This window comes from Antechinus flavipes, chromosome X (assembly GCF_016432865.1).
Source record: "Antechinus flavipes isolate AdamAnt ecotype Samford, QLD, Australia chromosome X, AdamAnt_v2, whole genome shotgun sequence".
NCBI classification, from domain to species: domain Eukaryota; kingdom Metazoa; phylum Chordata; class Mammalia; order Dasyuromorphia; family Dasyuridae; genus Antechinus; species Antechinus flavipes.
Window position 1 is genome coordinate 62,394,351 of NC_067404.1, and position 26,674 is coordinate 62,421,024.

At 35.5% G+C, this 26,674-nt stretch overlaps 1 protein-coding gene across 5 annotated transcripts in view; it reads right to left on the reverse strand.

The window, feature by feature from the left end:
* RPS6KA6 (ribosomal protein S6 kinase A6) overlaps nucleotides 1-26,674 on the reverse strand; it is a 129,734-nt gene that overhangs the window by 65,439 nt on the left and 37,621 nt on the right. For 4 of the 5 annotated variants that reach the window (XM_051969061.1, XM_051969059.1, XM_051969063.1 and 1 more), the window contains exons 3-11: nucleotides 21,519-21,638; nucleotides 11,722-11,803; nucleotides 10,255-10,335; nucleotides 9,050-9,129; nucleotides 6,603-6,709; nucleotides 6,260-6,297; nucleotides 3,336-3,478; nucleotides 747-817; nucleotides 368-456 (exon numbers count right to left, since the gene is read on the reverse strand). In XM_051969061.1, the coding sequence (XP_051825021.1) occupies nucleotides 368-456; nucleotides 747-817; nucleotides 3,336-3,478; nucleotides 6,260-6,297; nucleotides 6,603-6,709; nucleotides 9,050-9,129; nucleotides 10,255-10,335; nucleotides 11,722-11,803; nucleotides 21,519-21,638 (811 nt within the window). The remainder of the gene's footprint in view (nucleotides 1-367; nucleotides 457-746; nucleotides 818-3,335; nucleotides 3,479-6,259; nucleotides 6,298-6,602; nucleotides 6,710-9,049; nucleotides 9,130-10,254; nucleotides 10,336-11,721; nucleotides 11,804-21,518; nucleotides 21,639-26,674) is intronic. The other variant, XM_051969060.1, reaches the window with a different exon arrangement.

Genomic DNA, 26,674 nt, shown 5'->3' on the forward strand with positions numbered 1-26,674 from the left:
GTGTTTCAAGAATGGCTGGATCATCATTTGTCAAGAACATTATAGAGAAGATTCTTATATTGTGAAGGAAATAAATTTCTAGATGATTTATAAGGTCTCTCTTATGACTTCTTAAAAAAACCTGATGATTGATGTATTATTGTATATACAGTAATTTCTTACTAGCCAAGACATTTTGATTAAACCAGAATATCCATTCTTCAACATTTCAAAATTCCAACAACTATTTTCTTAATAGTAAAATCTAGAATTCAAAGTGCTAATGAACACCATTAAATTCAAATAAATCAGAAAACTGAAAAATATTATTCACCTAGAAATAATATTCAGTACACTTTACTACAAAAACCATGAAACATAAGAATACCTAATCTATTTGAAGGATTTCTTTTGAATAGCATCCTTAGAAGACTTTGTGCTTCAGGGCTAAGAAACTGAGGCATTCCAAGTTTTGCTCTGGAAAATAAAATTTTAGGAAATTTAACTTAACAATCTTCATTTTAAAACTTATATACAAAAGATTTTTTTTTCAGGGCACTTTTTAAAATGGCAGGTAGAATCCTCCATTTATTGTACCAGCAACAAAGCTATACTTTTAAATTATTATTTTATTTCCATCTTAACTATTACAAATTTCTCAAAGCAAGGGCTTTTTGGTGTGTGTGTGTGTGTGCTTGCGTGCGCGCGCACATGTTTGTATGTTGGGAAAATAATGTATAAAAGATAAATTTAAGAGTTATACTTACTTTAATATCATATTCATGGTCTCATTTCTGTCTTTCCCTTGAAAAGGCAGAGTACCAGTGAGCATTTCAAACTAAAACAAAAAATACCAGAATTACATTAAATATGATTTAGGATGGATAACAGTTTTTTTCAAAGTATAATCATGGGCCAAACTAGGACCAAGAAAGCATACATGTCTGACTTTCTGGAAACCACTTAACGGTGGTGTTTTTAGCTTCTTATGGTATAACTCAACTGTGACAAATTAAACCTACTAAATATCCCAATCTTACTTTTGGAAGGTCCAAAGAAATCTGTAAAGCCTCAGAGATATATTATTTTTCCTCTAAAATAAAACTGAATTACTTCAAAGAATTTAATGACTAAGGGAAAATGATGAGTTAAATACGAAATTTACAGACATTTCCAAGAGGTTAAGAGAACTTATATCCTCCCTATCCAAAGATACTAGATAAAAGAGTATTTTAATCCTATTCAGTAAAAAAAAAAAAAAAAATGAAAAAAGGTTTAAAAAATTACAATTGGGCAAAATTTTAGAATACAATAAAATATTAAGATAAAAGATGTAAGGGAATAATATTTCATGATATTAAGGATATAAGTTTTCTAAAATGATATTTTGAGAATGAAGATAAACAGTCTAAATGGAGTAGACCCAACATTATGTAGCACCATAATTCATTAAAGAAGCTTTTCTTTTTTAATGCATATACAAATATTTTTCTTTTTTAATTTTAATAGCTATTTATTTTTATGAATAAATGTAAAGATAGTTTTCAACATTCATGTTTGCAAACTCTTTTGTCTTCCAAATTTTTCTCCTTCCCTCCCTTCCCTCCCCTCCCATAGACAGCAAGCAATCCAAGATAGGTTAAACATGTACAACTCTTCTAAACATATTTCCATATTTGTCATGCTCATATGCAAATATCTTAAAATTTCATTTACTCTTATCTAACTCTCAATAGAAGTCATTTTAATAATGGCTTTGGCCTCAATTCTATGTTTTTTCTCTCTCTAGATTTGGTAAACTCTTTTATTCTCCTGTTGTTGGGTCTTCTCTAAAGAGGATTCCTAATTCTAAATCTCAAACCTAGGCACCTCTCTCATTATGTTCCTGTTCTGTGTTACTCAGATCCCTTTTCTGGTTATTACTGCCACAAATTGAGTCCCAGATTATTCTAAAAGTCACATAGAAGGTTTCTTTGCCTCCAGTCTTCTCACCAATTAATCCAATTTACATAATGGTATAAGATCAACCTTTCAAAAAACAAAAGATTTTATTACATGTGTCACCTGCTTAACAATACTTAATAACTCCCAATACTTATAACACCCAGGTCAAATTCTTCTGGCTTGGCTTTCAAAGTCCTCTAGAACTTGATCCTACTTTCCACTTTCCCCAAGCCCCAACACACAGCTTCTGTGCCAGTCTGATCTTCCTCCCTGCTCCTAACCCCCAACCTGTGGTCATTCCCATTCTGATATTTCCTAATGCTATTCTTCTTTATAATAACATTCTCTATTTTTCCAAATTCTATTCCAATTTCAAAATGGTCTGCTCATTTCTCTTGATCTCCTCTTGAAGCTTTTTCCTACTACTTTAAGTCATGCTGATCTGAGCCTTCTCTAAATCTTGTTGTATCTATGGTGAATTCCAAACAGTTTTGCATTTTGTTGTTCCCAGTGCCTCATGTATATATGTGTGTTCATACACACATGCATACATATGTGTATGTATATTTATGTCATATCTTTCCAGCTACACTGTGGGTAAAGAGAACTTGGTTATGTCATGCATGTCCATCAATACTAGCTGTACAGTAGGTGTTTAAAATGTATTTCTAGGAACACGGAGATTATGATGTGTTGCTAAATGGATAATTAGAAGTTTAACAGCAAAATACCGCTAATATAAAGTGTTTTCATTAAAAAAAAAACTTTACTCTCATAAAATTTTATATAGAATTATATATCCAATTAATTAGTATGTATTTGTTATAATATGTGTGACTGGGGCTATGCTAAATATTATGGGGAATGGTAAGTGAAAGGAAAACAGTCTCTGTTCTACAGGAAATTATAAACATATTAGGGAGGTAAGATATTCACAGGTAACAGAAATATTTCTCTGTGTGTGTGTGTGTGTGTGTGTGTGTGTGTACACATGCATGTATGTGTGTGTGCACGCACTAAAATTTGTGATAGCAACTAGAAGTACAACAATTTACTATATAATGGTTAAATACTTTAGTTTCTAGTATAGAGTCTGACAGATTCTTTATAGACTAGGAACTTAAAATCTGCACAATAGTTTCACCAATTTTAACTAGCAAGATAAACATAAGATTAGAACAAAAAAGAACCCAATTTTCTTTTTAACATAAGTTAACACAACACCAGATTTTTGATAATCATAAAATGTCAAAACTTTCCTCCATCCCCACTCTCCATAAGACAACAAAGCATTTAAATAGCAAATGTTAAAAAATACAGCTTTACATTTTCTATTACCTTAACTCACAAAAGTAATGTCACAAAATAGATACTGAATAAGTATTTGTTGAGGGACTGAACATACAGCTTACCATTAACACGCCAAATGACCACCAATCGGCACTCTGGGAATGGCCTCGCCTGTTTACTACTTCAGGAGCCATGTATTCAACTGTACCACAAAATGAGTAGGCCTTCTTTTCTTGGTCTACAGATTCTTTACTGAGTCCAAAATCTAAAATAATAGTATTATAAAAAATTCATTTGAATATAGAATCCATTCTGTATTGATAGAATATTAAATCTAGAATATAGAAAAGCCCTGTACAAGTACAATATGGTATGGGGTTAAAGTTGTGTCTCTATGGTCACACACAGAATTGCTCTTAAAAGCAAGGTACTATCTAGGCATTACAGGAAAAGAGTTTATTTGGTAACACTAACACTACGAAACGCAACCTGATCAGTTACTACATAAACTACATATACTTAAAATTGTTTGGAAAAAGCATACATTTAAATCCTGAAATACTCAAAATATATGCTTCTTAGTCCTCCACTCACAACTATACATTTGTAAAAAGTGAGAAACTACACATTTCAAAGTCTATCATATTGAGCCAAGTTTTGTTTACTCAAACCAAAATGGAAGTAGACCACATCAATGTTTCCTTTGGGGGTGGGGGCTAAGGGGGCATTTAGAGGGAAGAAAGGAACAAACAAGATTTGCTTTACCATGCTTGGCTCTCCAGAAGAATTCGATGTCTTTGGATACTTCATAAGGATTTACTGACTCCACTTTCATTAAATAATTAGTGATCATATTCTCAATATCATTTTGCATATTTGTCTTTACAGTGAATTACTTTTGTTTTGTTCTAAGAAGTTTTTTTTTGAGAAGTTTTAATTATCATAGCTTCTATTTACAAAATGTATACATATTCAGGCTAACTCTCCCATTATCCACTTGAGCTCTTTTTTCTTGGGGGGAAGGAGGCAAAGCCAAAGGGAAAGAGGTGTGGAAGTAAAGAGAAGAGAATGTTTTTACTTCCTGTTAATCTTTAGAAGGTTTGTCCACAGAGCCTCACTCTCAGATTCTCATGACAGGGAAGGTCTCTGGTCAAACTGTCTAATCCTGACAAAACTAAGGTTTCTGATACTAATTTATGAAAGCAATAATCACACATAACAACAACACAGAAACAATAAAGACAATATGAAAAGTAAGCTACAGAAGCTTATAAACTATTAAGTTCATGTGTCTTTTCTAAAGTGTTCATGGGAGACTTTTCTCAAGTCTTATTTGCACTTTCTGTGTACACAGTCTTCCACTAGAGTGCTAGTCGGCTGCCTCATTGTAGCATGGAGCTGACCCTTTTGTTGTTCCCAGTGCCTCATGTATATATGTGTGTTCCTGGTCAAGTCACTTAACCCCAATTGCCTTGTAAAAACAAACAAACAAAAAAAACTGTAGTTGACTATAGCACTTTTACTAGTTTCTTCTAAAATGCTTTTTTTCTACACACATATTCAAAATGTAACTTTATGCTTCTTAATGGAAAAGGTTTAAAGACACAATTAATTTCTTATGTGTCCCAGAGAAAGAACACTGGGAAATGAGTATGGCCTACAACATAACACACGTATGGGACTACCTGCCCTCTAGGGGAGGGAGTAGGGGGAAATAGGGGAAAAGTTGGAACGGAAGGTTTTGCAAGGGTCAATGTTGAAAAATTACCCATGCATATGGGTAAAATAAAATAAAATTTAAAAACATTTCTTATGTGTCTATATATATATATATATATATATATATATATATATATATATATATATATATATTTTTTTTTTTTTTTTACCCGAAATCTTTGTAGAAAGTCTAGGACTCCAGGAGACACAGATTAAAAAAAAAAAAAAAGAGTGTTCCAGAAACCAGAGCTAGAGCCTTATATGAGAGGCTCATATAATTTTGGTTTGGCTGGACCTCCAAGAGAAGAGATTGGGCAATAAGGCTAGAAAGGTAAAAGGGGGCAGAGCACGAAGAACTTTAAAAGTCAAACAGAGGAGGTTCCATTTGATCCTGGAAGTATTATTGAATGTGTCTGAGTGGTGGTGCTGGTGATGTGGTCAGGTCTCCACTTTAATAAAATCCCTTAGGCAATTGTATTGTGATTAGGTTGGAAAGAACCAGAAATTTCATCCAGGTAGGGGGTCAATTAATATGTCATAAGACTATAGGAAGAAGCTACTTGATACCATTTATTTACTCAAATGACCTTAATGTAGTATAGAGAGATTTTAATGAAACCTGTCCCCCACGAACCTCCAACCCAAAATAAAAAATATTAACTTTGCAGATGGAGTTGTTAATTTCAAACACAAATTGCACCTATCCTATATCACTACACAGTCCTCACCTTGTACTGTTTCCTTTTTAATCCTCTCCCAAATATCCCATTCCCTATATGCTCTTTCTAGAGACACACACAAAAGAGAGACCAACGTTACAAATCAAAAGGACTCACTGAAGTGACTCTGAACCTCAGTATTGATGATATTAGTGTGGGCTGTTATCTCAGAGTAGTGTATTATCACACTGATGATTCTGTGGAAACTTACCTTTAAAGTGCACAGATCTCAAAAATTCTGCAAAGATCATCAAGACTTAATCTTTTAAAAATAATCTTCCTAAGTAAAAGAGAAACATATCTCTATATCTATATGCTACTTAAAATATGACTTAGGGTCAAACTGATTTCAAAACACCAGCAATCCTTCCCAGGAGAAATATACAAGTAGGTCTCAATAGGACAATATCAGCTCCCCCCCTACAAATACTATAATGAGGACAAGTCAAGAGGTAGCTTACCTAACATTTAAATGAGTTAATTAAATAGGTAAGATATAAATTAAAATCAAGAAATGGACAAAGGGAAAATAAACCTAGATAAATCAGTTACTGAGATAAGTGAAATATACAGTATAGAAAGATTAAGTGTATTGAGAATTTACACACCTGTTAACTTGATATGTCCTGCTTCGTCAAGCAAAATGCTGAAAATTAAAATTCACATTCACCAATGTATATAATAGCAAAACACTTATGCATAAGACATTTATTAAAATTATCACAAACTTAAGAAAAACCAATCTCTAATGGTTACGCTGACAAATTGGCAATTTATAAAAGTGACTAGCACAATTAGAATCAAGGCATTATTTGATTACTTATGAAATAATGTTTCTAGTTTATACTTTTTTACCTCTTTTTTCATAAAGTTAAGTCAAATATATACTAGAGAATATAGAAGGACACTTAGATAACAGAAACTATTCCCAGAGCCCAGAGGCTACTTTACTTTTCTGGCTTCAGGTCCCGGTACACAATCCCCAGACTGTGCAGATGATCCAAAGCAAGGGCAAGTTCTGCGAGGTAGAATTTCACATCTTCCTCTGTAAACATAACCTAATAAAAATTGGAAAGGTTTACCTTCTGATCTCTGCTTTGATGGCTAAAATCACATTTTACAATTTTATTCTTCAAAATCAAACAGTTGCAAACATTAGGGAGGAGTTATCTCACAGAAAAAATTGCTGGGAAAACTAAAGTCCACTCTTTTCCACACTAAATCTTGTTTCCTAGGAGCTCTTTTTACGAAGATGTTTGAAAAATGTCTCGGTGCTTTCCGAACTGAACTTTCTCTTTCTGTCTTTTTACTATGTTACATGTTACTATCATGAAGCTGAATTAATATAGTATGGAATAGTTATGAGAAACCCTCAGGGGCTTTGCTGCAAATGTGATGCTGCTGTGTTGTCTTTCTCTTCTAACTTTAATAATCCGCAGATAAGAACATTGTTTTTACTGGACTCAGAGTTTCACTGGAGTTGAGAGCTCCTAGTAAGTCAGATCAATGTAGATCAACAACTGCTCTGAAACTTACAAAAGCTGCCTGTGGATGCTCGAGTAAAGTGATTTGCCCAGGTTTACCTGTACTATACTGGCTCTCTGTGCAATCCTAAGGACATCACGGTCACTTCTTAGTTATTTGGGCAATGCTGCCTGAATATATTAAGAGTATGTAAGTTACTTATTTCATATGAGGAACAGTTTCAAGAATCTGAAAGTTTGTTAAAGATTACAAACTTTCATGGCAACTAGAAAGCATAATTTAGAGTTTAAAGAAGCTGCCTATTTGCATATCCTATTACCTTATTTAGAGAAAACTTAATCTCTTACAAACTCATCACAGCACTGCTCCTGTACTCTCAGATCTGCCTCTACTGCAGTCATTTCACCAATATCACTTGCCAGCCCCCTTTCTGGGAGAGTTTCTTAGGTAAGAAGAGACCAGGTTTATTTACTGTTTTTGTTTTTTTTTCTTTGCTTTTTTTTTGTGAGAGGGAGAAGGGTATCAATGGCCATTTAAAAATTGATCCATATAGAAATACGTCTCATAATGTTACATAACATCATCTGTAAGAAAACATGGCAACCAAGAATATCCTGAAACTTATCTTTTCTACAAAATGTAAACAACCATCTTTATAGCCTTAAAATATGCTTTTTATAAAAATAAATGTGGCATTGCTACTGAAAGGACTAATCACAAACAGGTCCTGTTTATACCATAGATCTAAGATTTCTATAATTTAGAAACCAAACAAACCCTGAGGCCACAGATCCCATTTTCCTCTTGCCAGATAGACAAATGGCCTGGTTACTGGTTTTCATGAGAATAATATTAAAAATATTAACTATTAATTATCCAATACTTTAAAGTGAGAATCATTCAAATTTTACTGACATAATCATGTTAGATCCTATACTTTGGAAATCTCTACCTCAAGAGTTTAGAGCAGGGCTTCTCCACTTTTTGTGTGTTGCTGATCCACTCTTGGCAGTCAGGCTGATGAAGGCTAGAGATGCTTTCTCAGAGTCATATGTTTCAATGCATACAGAGGCTCACAAAGAAAACCATTATACGGGATGCTCTCAAAGGCTTACTACAGTTTCAGGCTTTAACAGCTTAAAACCGCGCTAAGATTCTTAGAACATGCTAATGAACTACACTTACCAAAATGTTTTCAATACATGTACCCCAAGTTAAGAACCTCTGGTTTAGAAAAAAACTGAGATTGACTGCCAGAAAGAATTTCTTAAAGATTGCATTTTACCAGGGCCTTTTGATAGATAAATAAAGAGGGGCCTCCTCCTCCTCATTATTATTTTAATTGCTAACATTTACCAAATGTAATATGGTTTAAAAACATGGCATCCTTGACAGATTGTATCACATAACGGATTCTACTCAATATGCTCAGACTTACACCTGAGGTAGGAAGGTATAAAGAGGAGAACAAGGCCACCTAATAAATGCCCTTAATCCTGGCTCCATATTTGCTTCCTCTTGCCACCTCAGAAGTGCCAAAAGTCAAACAAACAGCAATGGTCCATACATATTCACCCCTTTGGAAATGTGGAGGTAAGACTGAGGCTACTCAGAGTGGTTCCTAGAGGGCACTTGAGTAGCTTGTACATATCCATACTCCTAACCTCATCCTAACTTACTCTGACCAGATACTTATGTTGTCTGACAGCCTATATGAAAATCATCTCACATAAATCATTAAGATATTCTCTAAGAAGGTCAAAGGCAAGACCCCATTAACAAGCTGGTGTCACGAGTAAAATACACGGAGACTTGCAAAATCATTTAAACTAAAATCTCCTATAAGAATGTTGTTAGCAGAAGAACTGGAGGTCTTTCCATTTTCTACATTAAGGTTACAGGTGGGTGCTTACCTCTTTGGATAATCTTGTAAATACATCTCCTCCCCTGAGAAAATCCAATATTAAATACAGCTTCCCTTCAGTCTGAAAGGCTAATCAAAAATTAGAAACTTAGTAAAGAATAAAATCTTAAAAGATGAAATATCTTACTACTGTTTCTAAGTGAAAATACTCAAGTATAGGAGTTCAATGACAAGACCCACTTTAAAGGAATGCCATCAACTAACGTTTCAAATTCGGAGCTAGGTTCAGTGTTGACAAGAGCTACCTTCCACCTCCCAGAAAATCAGGCCCTAACGGATAAGTGCCCACATCACTCTGGTTATACAGAGGGGATTACTTTCCAACATCAGCCCAGAGACTAAGAGGCAAGGAGCTTGGCAAACACTTAACTCCCCTTGTACGCAAACACTTAACTCCCCTTGTACACACAGTTCCACCAAGGACTCGTACAGTGAGAGATCCTAAATCTAGTGTCTTTTCTTAAGGCAGACTTAATAGCATATGGCTAAATTCATAAATGAATACTAACATAAATATATAATTTCTCAACAGAACACTGATAAGAATCAAATCAAGTTGAGGATGAAGTGGAGAGGAGAGGGGGTTATGTCAAGGCATTATACATTACTCACACCTGTTTCATTAGAAATTCAACTTAACTTCTTAAGCACCGCTTATGTCCATCACTGGGCTATTACTGACTTTATGTACTACTGCCATATGAAATTGGAACAACCTTTTGAAGTACCATAGCAGCTGAAGCAAGAATAAATATTTTTAGGCTGCTTTGAAGCTAATGGAGAAATCTTGCCAGGCTTTCCTTTTTTATTTTGCTCTCACCACACATTCCCCTGTACTATATTTAGCTGTGAGCATGGCAAATAGAATGGAGAATGTAGGTTCCTTGAGGGCAGGGACGGTCATTTTTCATCTTTGTGTCTCTAGCACCCAGGCACAATGCCTTAATATATTTATTCTCTATTTTAGAATTTTTGTCTACTAAGCCAGTAGCTCACCTCACAAAATGACAATGCTAGAAACATAATGTTTTCCTTTATTCTCAAGAAAAAGGTGAAACACTAACCAATCATAATTGGCAAGTAGCATATTTCAATGAGTTAGAATTATATTCACTAACTAGAGAAGATAAGGAGAACAATGCAGATGAGAAAATGGTAATTAAAAAAAAAAAAGGAAAAAAAGGCAATCTTTACCATAGTGCAATTTGACAATAAATGGATGATTTACTTCTACAAGTATATCCCTCTCCATCTTTGTACGAACTCTATCTCGAACTGAAAAGAAAAGATAGTAACAGCATTACTTGACATAAGTTTACAAAAAAAGACATCAAATACTACTAAAATGTAAAAGTAAATAATTTCTTTTACTTAAACATTCAGGATATATTTGTGTAGAGAAGCATATATAAAAAGCTGGCCTTAAAGAAAAGACAATGTGGATTCAATTCCTCTCTCTTACACATGCTGACTATGTGACCTTGGGCACATCAATGACCTGTGAAATGACCTCACAACTCTCTAGGCTTATGAGATCCAGTGAAGGTGCTGACCTGCTAATAGAGGTGGAAGGAATCCTCTCACAAAGGAGTTCTCTGGACAGATGAAATCACAGGCTCAGTCCACATCCCTATAAATTTTTCACATCCATATACAGCTAGAATTCACAGTTACCAATATGTAGTCCGATTAAAATTGAAAAAGCTACCAGCAAAATAGCCTACACATAAAATGTATATTTTATGTGATTAGTGAAACATTTCCCAATTTTTACTGTGTAGGGTAATGGCATATTTAGCCCTCAAAAAGTTATAAAATTTGGTGAAATGGGAGAAATCTCATTGAAAACCATAACATATTAGCTTTAATCCATCTCATAGAATGGACTAAAGCAGTACAAACAAGTGATCAATCAACAAGTATTTAGCAATATACATTAATGAATGTTTAAATAAGTTGGTGAAAGAAACACCAAATAAAATCTTTCCCCTTGAGAACTGGGAACAGACAAATGAGTATATTTAAGTGTGGACCAAAAGAGATGTATACTACTGTTTGCAAATGCTTTTGTATTCATGACTTCTAAAAAATTTATCCAAGAAGATGGAAGAGCAAAAACAAGAACAATGAAAGAATAACTAGGGGGTGGGAAGAGAAATAATTATGTTATTATATGCATAAGTCACATTTATATAGCATTTTAGAATACACAAAGCACTTTGCATTCACCAGTTCTTCTGATTCTCACAACAAACCTGCATTAGGTAGCACAGACGTCATTAAACAATTTTAGAAATGAGGAAACTGAGACCTGAACAAATAAAGTAACCTGCCCAAGATCCCACAGCTCTTTATTCCCAAGAGTCCACACCTGAACCCTGGTTCTCTGACTACCCAATCCAATACTGTCTCACGCTGCATGGCTCCTCAAATTCCAAGTCATTAAATGGTAATTACATGATTTTGCCTGCTGAAAATTCCCAACAGGAAAAACATACATACTAACAGAATGTTTCAGATAAATATTAGCAAGCATGCATTTTATACGACTTGCTGGAAAATCATGATAGTTGCTAAAAGATGCAACTATATGCAATATAAGCACTAGAAAAGACATTTGAAAAGGATCTTTTTCAAGTCATAGTTTGATAAATGTTCTACCTTTTAAAGATGCTTTTTTCAATACTTTCATTGCATAAAGCTGCCCAGCATCGGGACCGATGATCTTCTTTACAAGAAAAACCTGGACAGGGAGGTAAGACAGCGGAGAAAAAGAACATTTCATTCAAATTAGTGTTACTACACACACACACACACACACACACACACACACACATTTACAGATTCCCAATTTTAAAGATATCTGTTCCTCTCATAAGTTACATTAAGATCTTTAGCTACATGAATATTTCAGATTCTTCATTAATTCTAAAGGACCTGCATGGAGTGTATTGTGGTCAATTCCACAGTAAGCATTTCCAAAGGGCTGACTATGTGCCAGGCATGGTTCTTTACTGTGTTACCACCTGGGGTTGTAGGGAAAGACAAAGGACAGACTGGACCCTGCTGTCAAGGAACTCACATTCTAATAGGGAGACAAGATGCAAACATCTATGTCCAAACAAACTCTGGACAGGATAAACTGGCAATCATCAGCAGAGGGAAGGAGTGCCTTAAAGGAGATCAGGAAAGCTGGTAGTATAGAAGGGCAGATTTGAGCTGGCTCTTGAAGGAAGCCAGGAGAGCCAGGAGCCACAGAAAGGGAGGTTATCAGGACCAACCACTGAAAACGCTGGAAACCGGACAGAGGTCTTGTGCAAAGAGGATCCGGGAAGCAGGGTCACTGGATCACAGAACACCTGAGGGAAGGAGGACCTAAGACTGGAGGCAGGAGGGAGCCAGGCTGTGAGGAACTCGCAATGCCAGACAGAGGATGTTGTGTTTGATCCTGCAGGTCACAGAAAGCTGGAGGCACTTATTCCACTGGGGAAGGAGGACTGGATGAGTGGAGTCGAGGATGATACCTCTGTGACTCTGGTTTGCTCATCTCTGGAGGAGGATGATAATTCCTGGAGTATCTACCTCAAAGAGTTGTTTGCCCACATAAAGTATGTAAACCTTAAAGCATGTTGTCACTATTTGCTTATAATTACAGGTGAGGTGTTATTATTAACAGAGCTTATTCATGGCCTGAAGTAATTATTTGTTATTTTTAAGACCTAGAATTATTAATTCAGGTCTTAGATAGGGGCTCATGTGAGCAAGATAGTTCACTGGAAAGAACACTGACTCTGGATTTCAAGTGCCTGCCACATACTAGGCACTGGAGAAATCGACAATTGCTACCTGTATTGACCTTGGACAAATCACTTAAGCTCCTCGGGCTCTACTTTCCCCAAACGGAAAATGAGAGAACTGGAACAAATGTTCTTTGAGATCCCTTCCAACTCTATATCGATGATCCTATGAATATTATCATCCCATTCCCCCAGATCAGCTACAGGAGGAAGAAGAAACTGTATGGTTTCAAATCCTCATCCTTAAAGATGAGCCTATGTACCCTATAAGTTCTTGCACTTGTTCATTAGGGACCCAGTTTAGCAGTCAAGATTAAAAGGAAACCAGAAAACTGGGGGAAAATTTTTACAGCAAGTTGCTCTGATAAAGGCTTCTTTTCTCAAACTGAGTCAAATGTATAGGAAAACAAGTCACTCTCCAATTGATAAATGCTCAAAGGATATAGAAGAAGAAATTTAAACTATTTATAGTCACATAAAAATGTGATTAAAGAAATGCAAATAAAAACAAATTTGAGGTAATACCTGCACGTAACAGATTAGCTAATACAAAAGAAAAGGAAAATAACAAATACTGAAGAGAAGGCAGAAAAATCAAGACACTAACGCACTGTTGGAGTACTTATGGACTGATACAACCATCTTGGAGAACGATGTGAAACTATGCACAAAGGACTATCAAACTGCATCTCCTTTGACCCAGTAAAGCCACTACTAGGTCTGTACCCCAAAGGGATCAAGGAAAAATGAAAAGGACCTTTATGTACAAAAATTTTTCTAGCAGCTCTTTTTTGTGGTGGGAAAGAACTGGAAATTGAGAGGATGCTTGTCAATCAGGGAATAGTTGAATAGATTGTGGCATATGATAATGATGGAATACTACTGTGGTACAAGAAATGAGGAGAGTAGTTTCAGAAAAACTTGGAAAGATTCACACGAACTGATGCAAAGTGAAGTGAGAAGAATCTCACTTCAGGAGAACTGCGTACACAGTAATATTGTACGATGACCAACTGTGAGTGATTTAGCTGTTCTTGGCATCACAATGATCCAAGGCAATTCTGGAGGAGATGATGCAAAAATGTTATTCCCCTTCAGAAAAAAAACCTGATGGAGTCTGAATGCAGATCAAAGCATACTTTTAAAAAATTCTTTATTTTTCTTAGGGTATTTTTTGGTCTGTTTTCTTTTACAACATGGGTAATATGGAAACTATTTTACATGACTTAACACATAGGGTCCATATAAAATTGCTTACCTTCTCAAGAAGAAGACAGGGGAAGGAGGCAGGGAGAAAATATGAAAGTCAAAAAAAATTTTAATGAATGTTAAAGATTGTTATTCCATGGAATTGGAAATTCCGTTTACAATTTTCACTGAAAAGGGAACACAATTTAAATAGAATGAAGGCCATAGGATATGATTTAAAGAGAATTAGTGTTTTGGGTAAATATATGTCTGAAAAATAACTAAGGCAGAGAGATTAAAGAGCATTTTTAACAATGGGCATGGATGACTTAGGTTGGTGGATTCCAATCCATACTAATCCAATGAGTCCTATCAACAGTATTAAAGTCATGCTTAATACAAGTCCCCAAAGTCAAATCTAACATTGAAGGGAAGAATCAAATCCTCTGTGACTCACCTCAGGTGCTTTTGTATAAAGGGTTACTACCTCAAGACTTTGTTATATGCTCTCCAATCCCATTTGTAGCATTTTCACAATGGAGCGTTCCAAGCAAAACCTAAATCAAGACTCAGCAACCCAAAGTTTCTTGGAATCGCTCCTACACCGATCTGATTCATAGCTTTGGCCAGATTTCTGCTTAGGTTCAGTATATAACAAGTCACACCTACACAATGCCTACACAAATGATGAAATACTGATAACCAAGCATATTCTCATACTGACATATACACATGACATATACAGGAGGCAAAAATGAAACCACCCCCATAATAGTTCAACTTCCAAGACAGCAACAGAAATGAAGCAGGCATCAGATGGACTTAACAATTATTCCTAGGGCCTATCCTGTTCAATCTGCTCCCTTCTGTATGCGTCTATGTTCGTCCTTCCTTGCATACAACAGTGCCTCTAAGGCAGTTACAAAACCTGTTCTTGCCTGAAGATGATTTCAAATCTTGAAAGGTAGCAGTTCACAAGTTCAGTTCTGTATAACGGAATGCTAAAGTAAATTTCCTTTTCTAAGAATTAAAACAGGATTCTGTGTATCATGAAAGAAGTATCAGTCCATTATTGATATAAAAACCTTCAAGTACTTAAAACGATAATTGTTCCTATGAAATTCTAAAGTTCCAAGTAAGACTCTTGAGGGTAAGAGTGGCAATGTTTTTAATACCAGCAGTGGGGGAAGGAAGGAAGAGGTGAGAATATTAAGAAGTAAAAGTTAGGATTAAATCATGTGGGTGAATAAGAATAATGAATAGCTTTTTTAGAGCAGCTTAGACTGTCAAAGTCTGTCCATCATAAACACAGTTTAAGAAAGGGCCAACTGCAGGACACATTTAAATAATGTTTTTCATAACAATCATTTGTGAACCAAAGTGCTTATAAAGCATGAGGTTTTAATCTTTTTGAAAGTTCATTTTTAAATCCTACAGTTAAAAGCTTTATATTTACAAAAGCAGCATATTAACACCTATCATTCAGGCCAAGAAGTATGCTCTACACATTACTTCTGTTGAAACACAAAGAACCCGATCTCCTTTTTGACTAGATTGTTGATAAACTGGATTGGAATCACAATTCCATATTCTGGTCTTGAAATAAGATTTTAAAAGGCTTCACTGATAAATCCTGCACCAACATGGCTTTAAACAAAATATCTCTTCTCCAAAGTAACTAATGATCTTTTACTTGCCACACTTACCTCTGATGTTTTCTCAGTCATCCTTCTTGACCTAACTTTAGCCTCTAATAGTGTTGTTCACTCTCTTCTCCCTAGAATTCTCTCTCTATGCTATTTTATACTTTACTACATGATTTTCAATACTTATCTCTATGTAGATATGTCTCGCATCTACTTTTCTAACCCTAACCCTAACTTTCCTCACCTCTCATTTTGAACCTCTAACTGCCTATTAGCCATATTTAAACAGATGTCCGGTAGATGCCTTAACTTGACTTGTACAAAACTGAACTAATCTCCTTTCTCCTCAAACCTTCTCCTCTTCCTAAAACTTCCCTATTATTTTTTCAGGGTATAACCATCCTCCCAGTCACCTACATTCATAACCTAGGTATCATCCTAGATTCCCTATTCCCTCTCACCTCCTATATCCAATCTAATGAAAAATAAAAATAAGTTTATCTCTGTAATATCTTTCATAAACGCTCCCTTTTCTCCTCTGACACAGTCAAATGCAGTGTCAGATGCGGACGACATCACCTCATGACTGGGCTAATGTAATAGCCTGCTGGTTGGTATCTCTCTCTTCCCACTGTGGTCCGTCCTAGATTCCACTTTCAAACTGAACTTCCTAAGGTGCACATCTGTCCATATCACCACCTATTTAACAAACTCAAGTGGCTCCCCACCGTCTATCTCACGGATCAAATATAAAATCCTTCTGACTTCCTTGGCTTCAAATCACAGAAAAAATCCCACCTTCTTTAAGAAACCTTAATACTAGTGCCTTCCCTCTGAGATTATCTCCAATTTATGCCATATATATCACTTGCTCAGAGTTCTCTATTTATCACCTCTCCCATAACATTCTGAGCTACTGAAAGGTGAAAACTGTTTTTATTTTTCTTTGTATTCCCAGCACTTATTCAAGTAATAGAGAACCACTGGAGTTTATTGAACAGGGGTGGTGACATAGTCAGACTTGCCCTTTATGAAGATCAATAAGAGCTGAGTGGAGAATGGAACAGAGTAGGGGGAGAGTTGAGTTTTCCCAATAGTTCTTAACAAAAACTTCCCATAAAAATTATATTTTTGGTTACTTTGAATACAGGGTGACTGAATTTCATTATTTGTGTGACCTTTATCTAATCTACTTCGCTGCTTTTTTGATCCATCTGATTGAGTTTTTTGATCCATCTGATTGATGCATAGGAAATTCCATTCTAGCCTCTTATTTTTATTCCTGAGCTTCCTCTTCTAACCAATTTCCAAGTTATTGCCTCTGTAGACCTTTGTCCCTTTTTTCTCTTATGATTCACTCTTAGAAGCATCAATTCATGGAATAAAATCAATGCTCTGAAACAGAAATTTCCATGCGTCTCAAAAGATGTAATCTAATTTGAATCCTCTGACCCTACTTTCTCCATGATCAGTCTCCTTTCTATCTGCCATGTGATTTCATCTCTGAGATCCACAACTAGGCCCTGCCTTTTGGGTATTGCTTACCCCAAGAAGCTTTTAATTTTCCCTGTCTTGAGGCAAGGCACTGTCCAAGGCAGCACAGCATGCCCACAAGTAGTGCTCTCTGTGTATCAACCCCGCCAGATTAAAGCTACCAAAGGCCACAAAATAGAACAGTCTTACCCCGTGGGAGCACTCTTCAGTGGGATCCCTTGTTCCTTACAGACTTGAAGTCTCTGCCTCTGTTTCCTCGATTTCCATTCCTCTCTCCCACTACCTTGCTCATTCTCTTGCTAAAACTACAAACGCTATCTTTCCTTTATTTTTCACCCAAGGATTTTATAAGGGCACAGCACATTCCTCTTTGTACTTCATCTATCTTTCTCCCCATGTATATGCCCTCCTCTTTAGCACTATTCCAGAAAATACTCCCTTCTCCTCTAGGGAGGGTGGAATTAAATTAACAATGTTTCTTTTCTGTCTCTTCACCATCACTTCCATTTCTCTAAATTCTGCTTTCTTTTTTTGCCCTTGTGTACTTTTTAACCTATAAATTAGTCATATTCTTTCTCTTGTGAAAATAACAATCCTTGCACACATTTGACATATATTGGATCACTTGCTTTCTGAGGGAAGGGGACAGGGGAGAGAGAAAAAATTTTGAAATACTGAGTTTTGCAAGGGTGAATGTTGAAGACTGTGCATATGTTTTAAAAATAAAAAGCTTAAAAATTTTTTTAATTAAAAAAATAACCATTCTAGAGATGAGATGATTTATTTCTTTACTTATTCACAGATCATTGTATTTATTTACCATTTTTGTATCTCTATTGTTATGGTGTGATAATGACCATCTTTTGTTGACAATAGAGAAGAGAACACATGAACCTTAGTCTCACTGAAATGGGCACAAAAAGAGAATACACACACTAAGCTGGGTGTAGAAATCTACCTCACCATATAGGAAAGTAGGAAGAAAAGGAGGGGAGCTGACAGAAAGGAGGACAGTTTGGATGAGTAAAAGTCAAAAGAAAAACACTTGAAAGTGGACAGTATACAAGGAGAGAGACAGTATGATAAACAGAGAAAACAGGATGGAGGAAAATACATAGTTGATAATCATTACTGTGAAAATAAAATTGTATAGTGAGTTTCTCTGTTAGAATCAATTTCTCAAACACATAGAAAACTGAGTCAAATTTGTAGAAATAAGAGCTCTTTCTCAATTGATAAATGGTCAAAGGATATGAACAACTCTGAGCTACTACCTCACACAGGTCAGACTAATATGACAGAAAAGGAAAATGTGTGTGTGTGTGTGTGTGTGTGTGTGTGTGTGTGTGAGAGAGAGAGAGAGAGAGAGAGAGAGAGAGAGATAGAGAGAGAGAGAGACTGACTCTGAGACTCTAAGTGTATGGATGCTAGCTGTCCACACAGGATATTTCCAAAATTTTAGTGATTTAGAGTTTTTTGATACTTTAGAATATAGGAATCAAACTTGCAGAAGTGCAAAACTTTCAAGTGTGATCGGAACCACATTAAAATGTAATTGGGAAAAGTTTAACAAAATAACCAAAAACACAATAAAACACAAGGAACGTTAATTTGTGGTTTTCTAAATCAATACATAACCAGCAGGAATCAATTTCTATTTGGGTTCGACATCATTGCACTAAAAGGAAACTAAGACTTTTGGAACACCCAGTACATCTTAGATAATATACTCTTGTCTGAGAAATTTGGTACAAGGCATTCTGGAATATCATGTTGCTATTATATCCTCTCTTGGGATTCTACAGGGTTCTGTGCTTAATCAGACATTAGTTCAATTTCCTTTTACTTGCAATATTTGTTAAGAACATATTAATTTTTAAAAGGATTTAATGTTTAACTTAATACTGGGGTATGTGGAATGTTTAGGGAGGACTAGGAACTTTTCAGGGCTGCTCACCATCTTTGATGTCCACCTTCACAAACCTCTCACCTCTGGTTCCAAGCAGCTATAGCCCAGTGGCCACATCCCAGTAGAATGATCTCAACAGACTGGCTAAACCAAGCTGAGGGTAACCCAAAGGTCTCCAATCTGTGAGTGAGTTAGGGGGATGTCTACCTTGGGTGTGAAAACATCTCTCTCTAAATGAGTGGGTAAGAACAATTTGTTTCAATTGCTCTGGGCGAAGCAGGTATTATGGAGTTCTTAGAGTTTGGCAGACATAAAAGACACCAAGGTCCTCCACTGCAGCTCGGGCCATCAACACTAGTCCCGACTTTTGTCCTGTCACTGGACTTTGATGACTCGGGAAGAAAGAGTGAAGTTGATGGCTTTGTGCAACTCTGCCTCACTTAAATCCAATTCACATGAAAGACAAGACACCACAAGTCCTCTTTGAAAAAGAAGTACAGAAAAACAACTTAACTTCTATACTCCTTGTCTGCTTGGATCCAACTTTTATTATCTTCCAGTCTTTTTTTTCTTTATGTTTCTCTGTCACTCACTTTTTGAGTCTCCCCCTTTGATAGTCAGTATAATTTTGGAGGAACAGATTGCAAAATTATTTGTTTCCTCCCTTGTTAGGAGATTCACTTTTCATAGAATTGGTTCCTGTATAAGGAGGGACAGGATTGATCCTAGCTGAATTTCAGTCATCTTTCATTCAAGTTCAGTGTAACCACTCATACTTGCCCCCCTGTTCTAGTTTCGACTCTAGTTGGGCTAAATCAGATTTTTTTTCAGGGTTAGAGAAAGCCAGAGTGGACATTGTGAGCAGGTCCCTATAGCACTTGGATACCCTGACCAAAGTATCATTTCAGGCAGAAGGGAACCTGATTCCTCCCCCTTTTATGGCCTCATGCGACTGGGCTGAATCACTATTGCCTGTTACAATTAGGTAGTGGACAAGTAAAAGGTGGGATGTGCCTCCAAAGTCTATGCAACAGGGCACCTCTGTTGTATCCCCCAAGTACAAACTTGTGGGTTGGTATACTTCTCTGATGGAGCATGGAAGCTGGTGGGAGAGGGGTACACAGAGAGTACCTGAAGGATTAGCATTCTCCAGTTTTAACTCATAAGCCTTACTAGGATTTTTGTTTGCTAGTCTATCAATTCAGCTCTGGGAGAATTTCTGAGAATGAAGAAAGACTAGAGAAATTATCTAGTTTGGCATCTTAATAGACAGGTTGTTTCTTAACACTGGCATTTTCAGGTCTTTAAAGGTATACTTCCTGAAATAAGAACTCAAGTCTGTAAAGTTGTCTTTATATAGCACACAAGTAATTATGCACTAAACAAACCTTTAAATGACAAAGTTGGATAATTTTTTCACATATATAATATATAATGTGTATATATATATAGATAGATATATATGTATACACACACACACACACACACACACACACACCCTTTCCCTTTCAAGTCTGAACTCTTTGAATGCAAAATTCATTTAGTTTATTACCTAGCACCTTTGACAATGTTCTTCATACATTCTGATTAGCAAATAATATATGAATCATTTCTGCCTTTCACAATCTGGCTCCAGCCTATATTTCCAGGCCATACAATCTAGACAAACTGGCCTGACTGCTATTTTTCCTATGTGATATTCCATCTCCCACCTCTGTGACTTTGTATAGGCTGTCCTCAAGTCTTAACCATCTGTCTTCTTAGCTCTAACTTGACAAAATCATAGCTTCCTTAAGGGCTCAGGGGAATTACTGCCACCTAGAGGACACCTATTCAGATCTCTTCTACCCTATTTCCACTGTGCCCCCAAACCAAATAAAACTGATTTCTGCATATATGGCATTTTCTTATTCATGGTTTTCTCCTTATAGAACACAGATACTTGAAGACAAAGTCTTTTAAATATTTGTCTCTGTATCCCCTAGTGGTGTGATTGGCTCAGAGCGGAACTTGATATTTATTTGTGGAATGGGGAAAATCAACAAATAATTTCCCCTAATTTCTGTGATATAATTAAGGGAACAAAAGAAAGGAAACGGAGCAAAGAATGCATGTTAATATGTATATGGAGAGACAAAAAGGACCATTAAAAAATTAAATGACCTAAACCAGAAGCACACAGAATGTTTTATACGTTAGAAAGAGAAATTAGCAAAGATGGTAAGAGGTCATACATAGATTAATACAAATAAGTATAAAAACTAAGTGAAGATATAAGAAAAGAGGAAACATTATGGTGTTGTCTTTATAGGTGTGTCTTTTATGAAACTTGGAAGTAGGCTGTTCCTCTGCATTCTCTGCATGAATATATAGACTTTGCTTAAATGTCTAAAGTACAAATGAACGACACAATGATGTCCTTACCTTTCCAAATGATCCCTGACCAAGAACTTTGAGTAACTCAAACTGAGCAGGATCTGCCTTCTCACATCCTTCTTTTACATGGTGGGTAATAGGAATTTCTTTAATATTTTCTTCATCCTGCTAAAGGAAATTTAAAAGACAACTTCAATTAGAATACTCTAATTAGTTTCTTATACGATGAGAAAGATTACGCCCCATCCTCCACACAAATACCAAGTTCATTTCTGTCCTATTACTAATTTGTCCAAATTTCCATGAGATCATAGGAATCAAAATATAACAAGATTCAGGAGCCAGACATAATTGCCTGATGTACAGATATGATCCCGATCTATGTTGTCCCCTTAGATTTCCTCCCTCATGCCTCACATCTTTTCCTACTGAATGGTCTCATGCAAGTATAGCATGTATTCATGTTTCAGTATGTCTTTTTATTGATGTGGCATACAGAAGCAGCAATTGAGTCTTCCCATAGAGTTTATAAGAAGTATGATGTTGACTAGGTTAGAAATGAGCCTATACTCTTTTGGAAGTGGCAAAGAATTGGAAATTGAGGGCATACCCATTAGTTGGGGAATGGCTGAATAAGTTGTGGTATATGAATGTAATGGAATACTATTGTTCTATAAGAAATGATGAACAGGAAGATTTCAAAAAAGCTTGGGAAGACTTACATGAACTGATGCTGAGTGAAATGAGCAAAACCAGGAAAACATTGTATACACGGTAATAACAACATTATGTGATGATCAACTATGCTAGACTTAGTTCTTCTTAACAGTATAGTAATCCAAGACGATTCCAAAAGACTTATGATGGAAAATGCTATCCACTATGGAGACTGAATGCAGATTGAAGCATATTATTTTCATTTTTTAAATTTGTTTTTTTCTTTTCTGTGGTTTTTTTCTTTTGTTCTGATTCTTCTTTCACAACATAACTAATATGGAAATATGTTTTATATGATTGTACATATCTAGCCTATACTGGATTGCTTGCTCTCTGGGAAAAGTAGGAGGGAAAAAAAATTGGAACTCAAAAATCTTACAAAAATGAATGTCAAAAACTATCTAAAATACTAAAAAAGAAGTGAGCCTGTAACTATACTTAGAGAATGGGAATAGCTGCATATGAGGAGAACTGATGCATATTGTAAACCTCAAACTTAAAAACAAAACAAAACAAAACAAAAACCTACTGGTGAGAGAAGGAAAAACAATGGAATAGAGGAGAAATGTCAAACTTGTTGCCTATGGCCCATGCCACTCCCCAATATGGCCCAAACACATTACAATATAATTGGGAAATATTTAACAAAATAAATAATACAATAGGATATAGATAACATTAACATGTGATTTCCTAAGTAAAAATATGGTTCACAAAGTTCAGTACTGCCCTCCTTTATTTAAGTTTGACATCACAGACATGAGGAACAAAAATCTGTATATGCCCATATAGTTCCAAGCTAAGACCTTTATCTCTCATGAAACTGAGTAGATAAATATTCTAGTTCCTTTTAGCTGGGCCAAGGCATAACGGATGGCTCTCCAAGGAATATTGTGTATGAAAAATAACAAGCAGGCTACTATAACTGAACTTGGCAGGCTAACTATAACTGAATGCATGGTATAAAGAAATGCATAAAAAAATACTGAAAAGAACTTTAACTGTCCCTTCCATATTCAACATTACAATATTCTGATTCTCTGTTCTTATATACTAAATTTGCTTAAAGCCAGGTATTTTGTTCATACAATATTATAAGGTATGCAGTTAAGAATTTGGTCAGAGATTTTCCATGTAAAAATAGAGCGCAGAGTAAAATATCACAGCTTGAACTTTGAAGCCCAACCAACTCTTCTAGGATTTCCTAAAACATGTCTGGAAAAGTTTAGATTAACTGGCCCTAAAATTTACTATCTGTAGGGCTATGGTCTAGTTACTTAATGTAAATCCATGATCATATTATTATAAATAGGCAGAATGTAAAAAGGCAAAGAGTTTACATAGCCAGTTTCTAGAAAGAAATTCTACATATGGAAAATAGACTGTCCTTGCTATCATCCAGATGAGGAACCTCAGAGTCTTTTTTATATATTATTTTTTCCCAATTACATATAAAAACAATTTTAGCATTCAATTTTAAAAATTTTGAGTTCTAAATTCTCTCCCTCCCCACCCTCTCATAGAGAAGGCAAGAAATTTGATATATGTTACACATGTGCAGGCATGCAAAACATTATTTCCATATTACCTGTTATGAAAGAAAACAGATTCCTCAAAAAATACTCCAAGAAAAATAGAATTAAAAAAAACATGCTTTGATCTACATTCAGACCCGATCAGTTCTTTCTCTGAAGGTGGACAGCATTTTTCATAAGTTCTTCAGAATTGTCTTGGATCACGACACTGCTAGAATAGCTAAGTAGATCCTCATACAATATTGCCATTCATGTATACAATGTTCTCTTGGTTCTGCTCATTTCATTTTGTAACTACTCAGATAAGTCTTTCCAGGTTTTTATGAGAGCATTCTGCTTATCATTTCTTTAGAAAAAAAAATTCCATTACATCCATATACCATGAACTTATTCAGCCATTCCTCAGTCCATAGGCATCCCCTCAATTTATAATTCTTTGCCACCACATAAAGAGGTCCCCCCCCCTTTTTTTTTCCTTTGGGGGATAAAGACCCAGCAGGGTTATTTCTGGGTCAAAAGGTATGCAGTATTTTATAGCCTTTTGGGCATAGTTCCAAATTACCCTCCAAAATAGTTGGATCACTTTACAACTTCCCCAACAGTGCATTAGTGTCTTAATTTTCCCACATCCCTTCCAACATTTGTCATTTTCCTTTTCTGTCATATGAGCCAATCTGATATGTGTAGGATAGTACCTCAGAGGTATTTTAATTTACATTTCTCTAATCAGCAGTAATTTGGAGCATTTTTAAAAATAAGATTGTAGATAGGTTTGGTTACTTTGTCTGAAAACTACCTGTTTGTATCTTTTGATCATTTATAAATTGGGGAATGACTTACATGTTAAAAAAAAAAAGACTCAAATATCTTATGTTTAAGAAATGAGTTCTTTATCAGAGAAATTTGCTGTAATTTTCCCCCCACTGTTATAATTACTGTTTATTTCTTTCCATTCTATTCTCCCCTCATTAATCCTATTCTTTCTCCTTTCACCCTGTCCATCTTCAAAAGTGTTTTGTCTATACTTTCTCCCCAAATCTGTCCTCCCTTTTATTTCCCCCTTTCTCTTATCCCTTTCCCCTCCTATTTTACTGTAGGGTAAGATGGATATCTATACCCTACTGAATGTGCATACAATTGCCTCTTTAATCCAATTCCAATGAAAGTAAGATTGAAGCAACCCCCTCTTCCCCCGCCAGGCACTTCCTCACTTTTCCCTCTAATGTAAAGGCACTTTCACACCGCTTTCATGTGAGATAATATATTCCATTCTACATCTCCTTTCCCCTTTCTCCCAGTGCATTCCTCTTTCTAGTCCCTTACTTTTGTTTTTATATATACTATCAAATCATAGTAATCTGACAGTTATGTCCTCTGTCTATATGCACTCCTAAGTGCCTTAATATGATAAAACTCTTATAAGTATCATCTTCCCAGATAGGAATGTAAACATTACAGAGTCCTTATGATTTCATTTTCTTTTTATCTTTTTAATGCTTCTCTTTAATCTTCTATTTAAAAGTCAAATTTTTTATTCAGCTCTGGTCTTTTCATAGAGAATGTCTGAAAATCCTTTGTCACCAAATACCCATTTCCCCCCTGAAGCTTTGTTTGTAATTCTAGTTCCTTTGCTCTCCAGAATATCATATTCCAAGCCCTATGGTACTTTAATGTAGAAGATGCTAAATCTTGTATTATCCTGACTACGGCTCCACTATACTTGAATTGTTTCTTTCTGGGTGCTTGAAATATTTTCTTCCTGACCCAGGAGCTTTAGAATTTGACTGTAATATTCCTAAGAGTTATCATTGGGGGATCTCTTTCAGGAAGTGACTGGTAAGATTCTTTTGATTTCTATTTTATTCCCAGATTCTAGAATATCAATTTTCCTTAATTTGTTGAAAGATTATATTTAGTCTTGTTTTTAAGAAGTTCAATAATTATTAAATTATCCCTTCATGATCTATTTTCCATGTCAGCTATTTTTCCAATGAGATATTTCAGCTTTTCTTCTATTTTTTCATTCTTTTGATTTTATTTGTTCTTGATGTTTCATGGAGTCATTAGCTTCCACTTGCCCAACTCTAATTTTTTTTTTTGATGTATTGATAATTTTGATTATGGTTTTTATTAAGGGGTTTTTAAGTTAAAATTTTCTTTTCTAAATAACTTTTTATTGACATAATATGTGCATGGGTAATTTTTTACAACATTTTCCCTTGCACTCACTTCTGTTCCGACTTTTCCCTTCCCTCCCTTCACCCCCTCCCCTAGATGGCAGGCAGTCTTATATATGTTAAATATGTCACAGTATATCCTAGATACAATATATGTGTGCAGAATCATACAATTCTCTTCCAATTTTAATTTTTAAGGAATTATTTTCTTCAGCGAGCTTTTGCACCTCATCTTTCATTTGGCCAATTCTACTTTTTAAGCAGTTCTTGTTTTCAGTGAATTTTTGTACATCTTTTTCCAACTTAGATTGATATTCAAAGCTTTGTACAACATTATATAAACCTCTTTCCAAGCTAACTTCAGATCACTCCTCCTCGTACACTTTATTTTCCTACCAAATTGGTCTACTTGTTCCCTGTAATTTCAGCTCCCACTTCTGTGTCTATGCCCAGGCTGTCTTCCATGCCTTGAATTTTCTCTCTCCTCATTTTATCTCCACCTTTTATAATCAAGACTATGCTCAAAGGCTGCCTACTCAAAAGGAGTAAATGTCCCTTGTTTCCCTGAATTGTTAAGTGGGTACCTTTCCTTGACAACAAAATTACTTTGTATATCGTTTATGTCCCCTATTTGTGTATGTGTTGCTTCCCCTCAGTAGAATATAAGTTCCCTCAGGGTAAGAAGTGTTCCCCATCAAATGTCTAGCACAGTACTCTGTACACAGGATATATTTAATAAATGTTTGCTGAATTTAAAATTTAAAAATAAGTTCCT